At 36.7% G+C, this 12981-nt stretch overlaps 1 protein-coding gene across 1 annotated transcript; it reads right to left on the bottom strand.

Moving 5' to 3' along the window:
* LOC110028357 lies at positions 1-8508 on the bottom strand. The gene is made up of 6 exons (XM_020730176.1): positions 7926-8508; positions 7309-7362; positions 7001-7210; positions 6042-6276; positions 623-747; positions 1-425 (listed from the first exon to the last, which is right to left on the bottom strand). The coding sequence occupies exons 1-6, from the start codon at positions 8418-8420 to the stop codon at positions 282-284; spliced, it is 1263 nt and encodes a 420-aa protein (XP_020585835.1). The 5' UTR covers positions 8421-8508; the 3' UTR covers positions 1-281.
* Positions 8509-12981: the final 4473 nt, after the last annotated feature.

Below are 12981 nucleotides of genomic sequence, written 5' to 3'. Positions count from 1 at the left end.
TCTCATAGCCCAAAAATTAGTAACAGTGCTATTTTTTATGCAATGTCAAATGTGTGTTTCACTTCTACTAGGGCTTGAACAAAGTAGTCGTCACAACTTTGCAATGAAACAAAGAGATATTGCATTAATTTTTGGCAAAGCTTTCAATTTTACATTGATGAAATATTTTGTATGATTCTTAACTTTATTTATAAAAAGAGATTAAATTTAGGTCAGAAGTGGTGTTCTTCTCTATAGCAGGTTGGAAGCTGTTGGAAGAGACTTTTAAGGAGGAATTGAAGTTACCATGGCTCACTGCTATTCCAAAAACTTTGATGAATTGTTTGTTTGTTCCATCCTTTCTCAGCAAGTATAAGATTTACACGAGCTGCCAGCTTCTTCACAGTGTCTTCCTCAAACACATCCCTTATTTGTGCTGCTGAAATCTGCTCAGGACTCGGGAAATCAAAACATCTCCATTTTGCTCATGATAATTAAATAAAAAATAGCAGGATTTGCTTTTAAAATAAAAAAAAAGAGCTTAAAAACACAAACCAAACATACTTTTTGATAGGAAAAATAAAAAAAAAATAATTCCAAACTGTAATGAAATTGTTTATTGTTCATGTCAATTAACATTTACCTGTGCGTTCTGATACAATTTTAGATAGTCTGAGCAGTCTTCATATTGGCCACAATGGTAGAGAAGGACTGCATAATCTCGTAGATCTTTGGGCTCGGTATCAAGTATGATTAGTCGCTCACAAGCTGTCAAAAGTTATTTAAGAAAATAAGGATTTTTTATAGGGATAGGCCAACAAATTAGATGGTTTGACGGTTCATTCCACTCTAAGAAACTAAAAATGCACATGAAGCCAAAGATTTAGTCCCACATTAGTTTGTTGCAAAATAAGTTGGTATTGAAATCTCAGATGATTGACCATCACAAATAGGCTTTATATTTTTAAGTAGAAAATCGAATTTGATATAGAACATAGTAGATCAATGAAAAAGAACATAGAAGGGTATTGGTGAACCCAAGCAACTCAAGAAGGGATGAAACAAATTATACATTTAGAGACAGGAAAATGTGTATTTTTATTAAGACAGGCGTTGAATAGTTTTAATTACTATGGGATCAAACTCAGCCATCGTGCACATCTAAGTGATACCATTCTTCATAGAGGAGAACTCACTCCCATTATGACCTATACCCATAACCAAGGATTAAACTTCTCTGGCAGTTTCAAGAAAGCCATTTTAAGCCTGAATAAGAAGTTGCAAATTTCATCATCAATCTTCTCTTTGTATTGGGCTCAAATGTGTAACACATTAGTTGGAAACAAAGTGAGAAGTTTCGAGTGCCCGAAAAATGTTCTGCGTATTTTTTCTTCCATGAGTCACATTAGAGGCATGTTATGATGACAACAGTGTTCCTAGAGTTGTCAACATCGTCTATTGAAGCATGCAAGATGCACGCCCCTCTTCCATGTAATGGAAGCATCACTGAGTTTTCATAAAATTTCAGTGTCCTCTATCATCAGTTATGTTATCCAACACTTGTGCTAATATTCGTAATTTCAATTTGAGGGGAACTGAGCATTTTGAGTTGCACTAGAAAATCAATCAAATCGTGGTGTCATTTTGAGTTTCTACTAATAACTTGGATGCATATTTATGATTTGTTCGCTTTGGCATTCATCTATGGTGTTCTAGTTTGGATATAACACCTACAACAACCATTAAAATGCCGAGTAATGTGGCACCTGAGCTGATCAAAATATCTAAGCTGAGTGGGCCATTTGATCCATCTTATTTCACATGAATATAATTCACAACTTGATATTATATCTCAGAACAAAAATTATTCATTGTTTAGTCACATGTGTTATGATGGAGCCCGGTCCGCCCAACCTGCCTCCCGCTCCCGATCGCGAAAAGTCGTGATTCCTCTCTATTTCGCGAAAACCGCTGCTCCTGCCACTAGATTTGCGAAACGCTGCCTCCCTTCACCCACGAAGCAAAGTTCGCTTCGCGTCACCCTGCTCCTTTAAGTCACGAACAAAAGAGGAAGAAAAGTATTGCGAAGAATCGCACAACTCTCCTTCAGATTTGGTACGGCCTCTTTTGTGTTCTTCTTCGGCAATATTGCTTTCACGGGATAGAGGAAGAGAAGTGCAAGGAGTAGTTCCTTGCGGCAGAACGAAGAAGAAAGAAGAAGAAGATTGTTCTCTCTTAGTTTCTTCTTGGTGGCTTGTGGCAGAAGAGAAATTAGGTTTATTTCTCTTGTAAGTTTATCTCTCTTGTAAGTTTATCTTTTTCAGTGTATCTCGGCATAGAGAGAGAAGAAGATAGAGCAAGGAAATAAAAGACTTTCTCCTGTAAGTCGAAAAGATCGATTGACTGGTGTAAATTCCTCAAGTAGTAAAATCCTCAGCAATTCCGTAGACGTAAACAATTTGCCGAACCACGTAAATCTGTGTTCTGCTGTGTTACTGTTTTCTAGTGTGAATTTTTTCGTTCATATTTTTTGTTTCCTTGTCGAAGATCGTTTTTCTATCTTATTTATATATATATACCACAATAACTGGTATCAGAGCCCGTGGTTTTGGATCTGAGGAAAGACGATGGCTACAGATGAGGTGAAGGTTTCAAGGATCGAGAAGTTTGACGACACAAATTTTAGTTATTAGAGAATGCAGATACAAGATTACCTCTATGGTAAGAAACTTCATTTTCCGTTATTGGAGAAAATACCTAAAAGGACGGATGAGACTGAATGGAATTTGTTAGATCGACAGGTTCTGGGGGTTATTTGATTGACCCTATCAAGGTCCATTGCACACAACGTCGTCAAGGAAATGACGACTGCAAATCTCATGACAGCCTTATCAGATATGTATGAAAAGTCATCGGTAAATAACAATGTGCACTTGATGAAGAAGTTATTCAACTTGAAAATAACGGAAGGTGTTTATGTTGCTCAACACCTAAATGATTTCAATACTATCACAAATCAATTGTCGACTGTTGAAATTGATTTTAATAATAAAATACGTGAGCATATATTGTTGGCATCATTATCAAATAGTTAGAAAGCCATGAGAATGACAAGTAGCAGTTCTGCAAATAAATCTAAACTGAAATATGATGATATTTATGATTTGATTTTGACTGAGGAGGCGCGCATAAAAGATTCTGGCGAGATCTTAGGTACGAGTTTGACACTGATTGTTGATTTCAGAGGGAGATCACAAGACAAGAACTCAAATAGGGGAGATCAAAATCAAAGTCTGGTCAGCAAATAACTTGCTGAAATTGTAGCAAGGCTGACTACATAAAGATGAACTGCATAAATTTCAAGAAAATGGAGAATGATAGCACAAATGTGGTATCTGAAGAAGTACAGAATGCACTACTACTGGCAGTTCATAGTTCTATTGATAAGTTGATATTGGATTCAGGGGCTTCTTTCCATGCAACATTCCATCGGAAATTGATGCAAAATTATGTTGCAGGTGATTTTGGGAAAATATATCTAACAGATGAAGAAGCTTTGAATGTGGTAGAAAATCTACCAGAGACCATAGTGCAAGACAGTGATGGAAGTGAAGAAATTGGGACCAGAGCACCCATTTATATTATTCCACAAACATATAGTAGAGAACCACAAAAATATAAATAAATCTTGCAAGATGAAAATTCGCGCAAGTGAGAGCTGACAAAACTTTCATCAGGGAAGCAGACATTACACAACAAGTGGGTGTACCGGGTGAAGATTGAGTATAATGACAATATGAGGTATAAGACTAGACTTGTTGAAAAATACTTTCAGAAGAGGCAGGATAATGTCCGTGCAGTGGGACTTGTAAGCATATATAAGAGTAACCTAAGAAATAGCTTGGAGGTGCAAGACTATGTGGACTCTACTGATATGTTAACTAAGGGTGTTACTCTTGATAAACTGAAGTTGTACGCAGCTTCAATTGGTCTTCTGGTGTGAATACAGAGGCTTAGAGTTGCAGAGATGGAGGATTCATGTTTGGGTGACATCGCTAGTGGATGATATCAGTTTGAGGAAGAAGACGTAGTGGACTGTTGACCAGTCTCCAAGTGAGAGATTTGTCATGATGGAGCCCGGTCCACCCAACCCGCCTCCCGCTCTCGATCGCGAAAAGTCGTGATTCCTCTTTGTTTCGCGAAAAACGCTGCTCCCGCCTCCAGATTCACGAAACGCCGCCTCCCTTCACCCGCAAAGCGAAGCTTCGTTTCGCCTTGCTCCTTTAAGTTGCGAACAGAAAAGGAAGAAAGGTATTGCGATGTATCTTGCAACTCTCCTTCAGATTTGGTACGACCTCTTTTGTGTTCTTCTTCGACAATTCTGCTTCCACGGGATAGAGGAAGAGAAGTGCAAGGAGTAGTTTCTTGCGACAGATGGAAGAAGAAAGAAGAAGAAGATTGTTCTCCCTTGGTTTCTTCTTGGTGGCTTGTGGCAGAAAAGAAATTGAATTTATTTATCTTGTAAGTTTATCTTCTTCGATGTATCTCGGTGTTGAGAGAGAAAAAGAGAGAGCAAATAAGTGAGAGACTTTCTCCTGTAAGTTGAAACGATCGACTAGTGTAAATTCCTCAAGCAGTAAAATACTCTGTAACTCCGTGATCGTAGGTAATTTGCCGAACCACATAAATTTGTGTGTTCCGTTGTGTTACTATTTTCTGGTGTGAATTTTCCCGTTTCTATTTTTCGCTTCGTCAAAGATCGTTCTTCTATCTTATTTATATATATACCACAACAACATGAGTAGAAGTCAACATTGATTTGGGTAAAGTTGGTGCTTGGTATGAACCTGTTTGTTAGGATAGGTTGTCTATGAGGATTTATTGGTGGGCTCCCTCCCTATTACAAGCCACCTAACAAAATGGACAAGGATTTAGCTGGGACTAATTGATAATAGTCAACCTCTTGGGATATGCAAACAAAAGTGCTAACTTGTGCTCAACATTGATGCTCAACAGGGGGCTACTATGCAAGAGGAGTTCATCCTTTAGCCAAGCATTAGGTTTGCTACATAAGCAGCAAAACCTCTGCTAGGTAGTAGTAGTTCCTTCACATACCGTGCCCTGTAACATTGGTCACATCATACTCCAAGTATAGAATTTCCCTCCAGAAGGAGAATTTGTTGTGCTTTAATAATTTTCCACATCACACTAGCCTTCCTCTTTTGGGAAGATATTCAATTATTGAGAAGTAAAAAGTGTCTGGTGTCTCGTTAAGATCTCATCGATCTTAGAACGAATGCATCACATGCATTTACATATTGGACCTTTATGGTACTCAACTTTCCTGATGTAATAACCAACAGTGGTCTAAAATTTACTTAAACCATTGAGATGCTTGTTGTGGTGCTCCTTATCCTTGTTGTCAGTCAAAATCAACCCTTGTAAGAAAGAGGCCTTGGAACCGTTCATAAACCCCTCAAAGTTGGCATATTTTTCGTGCTTCTCCACTTGCATGGATGCTGGCATGTTCTCCACGATTGCAAACTTGAAATGACTATCCTTGAGTCTTTGTAACAAGGGATCCGAGACCTCGTGCATTTATTGGTTGAAAAATATTAGATAACTACACAAGGATTCACGAGGGTCAATGGACCTAGGTATGGATACAGGCCAAATGAAAAGGCTTGACTGTTTAAAAGTCCTTGTGCTATACTTTCTCTATAAATAGATTTAATTTACCTTGCACTTATTGTTATTTATTAGGGATGTCAAAACTTGAAATAAAGACAATTAAGGCATTACATAAAAGGGGCACTTACATACATAGCACAGAATTCTTATGTATTTATACCTATACTTTCTTATTTACATACATTGCGCTTGAAATTTTTAATATCGCATCAAAAATAGCACTATCACCACTTTTAAAAAATGGAATCTTCCTTTTCAAGCATCAGTCCTTTATTATCAGCTAAGTCTACATGCAAGATATCAAAACATGTTATCTACATCTATAATACTACAAATATTCAAACAGTTAAAGAAGAAAAACATTCACATACCAGCCAATGCACGCCGCATATCCCCAAAATGAGCACAGGTCCATACTCCGCGCCCCAACCTATGCTGAGCGGCCTTGGCAGATGCCATCTCAAACCCACCATACGAGTTGGAACTGCTCTCTCCAGAAATAATAGGTCCGAATGGATGGTTTGCAGCATATGCTGCTCTTAGAAATAAATTACTTCGATGGCCGTACTGGAATGGCCAGAAAGCCTGCTTCAAATTTCTTAGAATCTACATAAAATAAGAATCAGTAAATAACAACACATACTCAGTGACCTGCACATATGTATTTACATATCTAACAGCTAAACTTCAATTTCTACGTACAAGCCACAAAATTGTTATGTATTTACATATCTAACAACTAAACTTTAATTTTTACATACATGCCACCTTACCTATGCATTTAAAAGTGTGTTTCGCTATTTAAAAGTTAAAATGGTGATATTTTTTATGTGATATGAAAGATTTGGGATGTGTAAACATAAAAAAGTTAAGTTTAGGTGTTAGATATGTAAATGCATATGAATTGGGTGGTATGTATGTAAATGCCTCTTAATGTTTCTTGATTGGAAAAATGTAAACCAAATGGTGCAATGCACTTTAACAAATCTGGCTTAGAGAAAACATACTATCTTCTTATAGAATATGAAGCTATCCAATGCGAAAAAACTGCACCAAAAAATATGAAGTCCTGAGATTTAGCCAAGCATGGAAAAGGCTAAATCCAAAGAGGAAAATACCCGCTTCATGCAAGTTGGGTAACTATATGTTGGATATATTTTGCAATATGAAGTTTTTTTAATACCAGCACAAAGTTAGGATCTAAATTAGTACAGAGATACACTTAAATGTACAGAACAACGTCCAATATCCAAATCTGAGCTCTTCGAAGTTTTTTGATGAATTTAGTACAAAGAGAAATGTGAAAATAACTTTTTTTAAGAAATCATACCTCCACTAATAACAATTTTGATGACAAAATATGTGGTTGATCTGAGAATTTAAATTTCTGCTTCTGATAACCAGTGGGAAAACTAAAATAATCACAAGGGTTGTAAATCTCTACATCAAAGTCCAGAAAGCCGCACACTCGCAGTGTTTTCAACATTTCAGAGTAAATAAGTGATAGCAAAACACCGGACCCTGATCGACAGGTCAAAACCTGCATCATTTGGTTTAAAATAATGCAGTGAATGACAATTTCCTTCAAAAAATTATAACATATATATACTAATATAAGATTTGAGGGTAGGAAATTACAGAATGAAGATACAATGCTCTTGTATCAGACATCATCTCTGTCCTGCGAAAGCCCTGACCAACCAGAATGGAAAAGCACGTAAGGAAGTTCCTAGAGATGGGATCTAAGGACAACGGAAAAAAAAAAGGCTTAAGGATTTGAACTAAGAAAAAATAACTAGCTTAGCAAAAATCTGCCCAAAATTGGAATGCCTAAATCATGAGTGCAGAATCACTAGGATTTGAAGCAAAAAAGTTGCAATTTGATGTTCTTCAATCCAAGACCAATATCCGGCTTAACCTTTACTTATGATCGTAGATACAGACACGGGATATGAAAATTTTAGGACAAATGTACTACCAGCAGTGCGTGTACTACCAGCAGTCAAATTCATTTCCTCAATGAAACAAAGTCGGCACTCACGCATTGTAAACTAAGCATGCTTCCTTAACAGATAAAATTAAAAGCATGGCCATCTCAGTTAAATTGTACCCAAAAGCATATTATCTTCGTACAATTTGGTTTCCCAAAATCAAATTAAAAAACCCAGTGCAATTCCTCCAACGGAGACAAATATCATTATAGCACTAATAATCTTCATCGCAATTGAATGAAAAGAGGAGCAGAGATCTAATACCTTGTGCACATAGAAGAATCTATCTAGCTTTCCAAGAAAAACCTCAGGAGGAGCCTCCGATGGGGGCAAGAAGAGGGAGCAAAACTCCGTCGAGAGATCATCGAGCCTCTCAACGAAAGCCTCGACAGGAAGAGGAACTGAAGAGTGAGAAATGAGCGAATCGTCCTCGGCTGCGATGTGCAGTGCCGTGCGCGCCAGGTCCGCCCCGCGGCAGATCGTAATGCACGTCTCTGCGTCAATTTCGGTGAGCCGCCCTACTTGCTGCCGGAACTGTTCTCTCGCTGATCGCGCGAGTTTCGTATCGATCCCTGCCGACTCGAGTGAATCGTGTAGGATAAGGCGGAGGCTGTTTTGATCTCCGGCGGCGGCTAGCTCCGGCGATTTAGAGGCGTAGTTGACGCAGAAGAAAGGGAAGGAGAGGTTCTTTCTGAAGATTTTGGAATTGGAGAACTTGAGAGTTGAAAGTGAGGCCGAAGGTGCTCGGAGGCTGCTCATGACTGGAGACCGGAGAGTGGAGACGAAGGAAGGATGGAAGCTCGTGACTGGTAATATAGAGAGAAATAAAAAATATCTGAGAATTCGAAAAATATTAGGTGCCGAGTTAATACAGATAGTTTCGGTGAGTTATAACAATGCAAAACACAACACAATTTGGTCGCACTTGTCAATTTCTTCGGTACAATAATTGTTGCTGCACTACTTCATGCTCTTCGGAATGAAATATCAAAGGCAATTCCTTAAATTATGGATGTCATGCTAATCTTATGACTTATAACAATGTAAAATACAAGAAACAATAGGGTGTACCGATTATTTTCTTCAGTACAACAAATATTTTAGTGAGAAACAATAAAATTCACTATCGTATAAATTAATTATAATGACACAATGACTATTTCAATTGAATAAATAAAGATAACATAAAGTTAACGAAGATTTTGACGCTCAATTTTATCAATTATCATCTGAGTGTAATGCAATTTTGGTAGAGTAGTACTGGGAATTTCCATGAGAATAGATCTTCGCATGAATTCCTGTTAAATTTCAATGGTGTTTGGATGTTAGTGTCAATGATAATTTATATGACATAATAAAATGAAGTTAATCAATTAGAATACCTCGGAATAACAATACGACATTGGAAAAAAAAATGAATGTTTGTGTATGACACATCATTCTCGTCATCTAAAAAAGCCTTTTTTTTTTTTTTTTGCTAGAATGCTCTTGAAATATTTGGATTGTCTTCGACCATGGATGCATCTCGATTGGATGAAGTTGGATGTTCTGCCCTCTTGTCCACGAAGGATGATTTTTGGATTTCACTATGACTAAATTGATTAGTTAATTTACAGGGAGTTACAACTTCAAAAGAAAATGATGTAAAATGATGATAGTGAATTACCTCTCCCAATTTCCTTTTAATTTTGCATTGGATATACCCTTAGGTCGTTCTTTTAGATAGATCTTTCATTACACCACTAGAATGGTTGTCTTCCAATCTAGTCTTCTTTCTTTTGACATCCTCATGTATTGGACATAAGTTAGCCCCAAGAATTACATCAATATCATCCAATAACTTCTTCAGTGACCTTTAATTTACCCTGACAATCAGGCATCATCACAAAAAACAAAAAAAATTAATGGTCATTCATAAAATTCAAATTATTAAGTTTTAATAAAATAGACTGTAAATTTATTTAACTTTAATATATTTTTCAATTTTCTTATTTAATTTTTTTTAGAAATACTTTAAAAGTATGACTTGATCTCATGGCTAGATTAATAAATTGAAAATTTTTACTATATAAAAATATTATTTATTAAATAATTTATTTATGCACTTTCTCAAAAAATAAAAAATAAATAAATAATAAATAAAATTTTGGGATCCATTACCATCTCTCAAGCAATTTTTGAGTGTACATAGGAACCTCTAGTATTCATTGGGATGAGTTCATTATTATTGAAAAAAGGTTAATGTAGTTTGTTTATTCACATTTTTATTTATTTTTTATATAATGAAAATAATTATTCACAATTATAGCCACATAATTATAAGAAATTATTTTGATGCATTCTCTTGTTGATTGTAAATCATGTAGAAAAATTCATGGGCTTTATAACGAGCTTTGTATTCTATAAATTATTTGAAAAAAGAAAAATTGCATCTTTTTCTCTTGCTAGCTATGTGAATTATTTTTTTTTTTTTATGATTGGAACCAAAAAATTATTATTTTTAGCTATTATATATAAAATTACACCAAATGGTTTGATTCCATGCTAGTCCAACATAGTATATAATGGAAGAGATTAAGATTGTCAATTATTAATTATTGTTATTGATACGCCACCAACAAATTTTCATCATTCTGCATGAATTTCAGTTCAATTTTTTGAACAAGAAACATTCAAACTTCGATCAAGAGTCATCTGAAGCTCTGATTTCAGCAAACTTATTGTCAAATTAATTGGCTCGATGAGACGGACCTAATGATATCAAAGTCAGTCCATATCAAAGTCAGTCCAATCTCTGAGTCAAATCAAGCCTGGATCAAATCATTAAACCACTATTGGAGGATTTTCAAAGGCATTTGAAAGGTCAAACGAATGTCGAATCTAGCGAGTTCATTGTCGAATCGAGCGTCTCGACAAGACGAATCCAACGAGCCCAAGATTACTCAATTCCGACATCGTTAAGGCAATCCAATGTCCATCAAACTTCATCTGATCAAAGAAAGTTTGCTGAACCGTCCGATCAAAATGGTTCATATCCTGCATTGATTGCACTCAAAACACTATAAATAGAGTTTCACCGCTCGCATGAAAGAGAAGAAGCTTAAGAGAGAACTTGCGGCTTTGAGAAGGAGCTCAAATCCAAGATCATCCTCGCCATCGTCGATCGCCGTCGACCACCATTGACCGTCGACAACCATTGCTGACCTCTGTCGACCATTGCCGGGCACCGTTGATCGTCGTCGATCAACGCTGACCTCCGTCGACTGTCAATCGATGACGGTCGTCAGCTACCGCTGACCTTTGTTGACCACCACCGACCGTCATCGATTATCGTCAACTACCGTTGATTACCGCCGACCTCCGTCCACCACCGCTGACTAGCCGTTGTCAGTCGACATTGTAACTTTGATACTTTGGAAAAGCTAGTAACCCTTTACCGCCTGTGGGATAAGGGACATCTGTAATCATTAACTTATAGTGAATTTTTACAACTGGGTCAGACCTCGGGTTTTTCCCCTTTACGGGTTTTCCATGTAAAAACTTCTAGTGTTATCACAGCTTGATTCATTTTCATCTGAGTGTATGCTGAATTCTCGCGCAACACTAAGACGATAATCCATTACTCTACCGCCGCGAATTTTCTAGCACACATAAATTAATATTATTATTAAAGATAAAAACTTTTTTAAGCAAAAAACAAAAATATTAATCTTTTAAAAAAAATGGATGGAAGAGTTATAATATGATTTGTGATATATATGATTAAAAATCAATATTAGGAATATGACCAAACTTGGTAAATTTTCTCAATCCTAATTTGAAAGGGTGAAAAATAAAAAATTAACAATGTTATTTAAGGTCACAAAATTAGCCTCAAAATTCAGTCAACAAATAAAGTAAAGGATTAACATTCCGAAGTCCAAACAATGCAATTTCCATTTGTCTTAACCAAGATAAAAAATAAAACTAGGACCAACCACTATGGGTGTTAAAAATTGGACTCACACATCAAATTGATTCAGAAACCAACTACAATAATTCTGATTTTGGCTCACTTGATTAAAGAGAAAGACAGAGATGCCAGAAGTTTTTACATGAAAATTTCAAAAAATAAAAAAAATTCATGGGGTCCAACCTACTCAAAATGATTCACTATAAATTATTGAGTACGGATATAGGTCCTTGTCCCACAGAAGGGAAAACATTGCACAATTCCTCAAAGTAAAATGTTTGTTATACAAAGGTCGTGAGTGATTGTAGTTGGGATTAGTTACTGGAACTTCAGTACACTGTCTTTGAGGTACATAGCTGCACAAAATTAAGGATGATACACTTCTTTATAGGATGATTCGTTACTCCATAATGTACGCCAAGATTCTACAAAGTATGTCGTGATTCTGCAAGGGGTTTTATGGTAATGAGCAGAAGATGGTCGGCGACGGCTGGTGAGCAATGGTTGACGATGATCAGCGGCTATAAGAGCGAGTGGCGTTCGTTAGACCTTTAGCGTAGAACACTAGACTTTAACTCATTCTCCTCACAATCGCACTCCAAGGTGGGGTCTTAGTACCCTCTTCATTAAGGGGTAGTGTTTTATTTATAGAGCATGAGAGAAACCACTCTATAAATAAGGAAGAAATCTGAACCACTTCATCAGATGATCCTAAGAGATTCCTTCAATTGGACTGTGTACTGATGACATTTGAGTGTTTTAATGATTCAAAAATGAATGATATTAAGATCATTGGATTCGTCTCGCCGAGACTCTCGATTTAACTATAAGCTTATTGGATTTGGAAGTTGTTTGGCTTCCAATTTGGCACAAAAAGTTTTTAAAAATGGTTTAATATATCGATCTAGGCTTGATTTGACTAAGATTAGGGCAATTTCAGTGTCAGTAGATCTATCTCGTTGAGTCGGTCAGTTTGAGTATAAGTTTATTGTTGTTAGATATGTACTTCATGGCATAGAAATGAGACGAAAAAGAACACAAGTAAACACAGATCGTTTACGTGGTTCGATCCAACTGGATCTACGTCCACGGGAGGGAATCAATCAAATATTTCACTAAGGCAAAAGAAATGGAGAATACATAGCTTATACATAGAGATGAGCCCTCATCTTCCTTCTATGTCCTCCCTCTCAAGCGACACCTTGATACAAGGCCTCAAGATGCTCTCCTCCTCTCTAGCTCTCTAGCTATTCTCTCCTCTTTTGTGGTAGCTTAAGATCTCTTCTCCCTTGCTCTCCTAGGCCTCACACCCTCTCTATTTATAGAAGCAAGAGAGCGATTGGTGGGAGGTAGGTGAGCGGTAGGTGA

Source organism: Phalaenopsis equestris, unplaced genomic scaffold (genome assembly GCF_001263595.1).
Source record: "Phalaenopsis equestris unplaced genomic scaffold, ASM126359v1 Scaffold000511, whole genome shotgun sequence".
Lineage (NCBI taxonomy): Eukaryota > Viridiplantae > Streptophyta > Magnoliopsida > Asparagales > Orchidaceae > Phalaenopsis > Phalaenopsis equestris.
This window is presented reverse-complemented; position numbering and strand designations above follow the sequence as displayed.

Bases quoted from the DNA above. Each gene is read 5' to 3' on its own strand.
- LOC110028357 (XM_020730176.1), bottom strand. From the start codon at position 8,420: ATGAGCAGCCTCCGAGCACCTTCGGCCTCACTTTCAACTCTCAAGTTC. The intron at 7,211-7,308 runs GTAATTTCCTAC...CAAATGATGCAG, and splicing joins GAGCATTGTATCTTCATTCT to GTTTTGACCTGTCGATCAGG. The intron at 426-622 runs GTAAATGTTAAT...AGTCCTGAGCAG, and splicing joins AATTGTATCAGAACGCACAG to ATTTCAGCAGCACAAATAAG.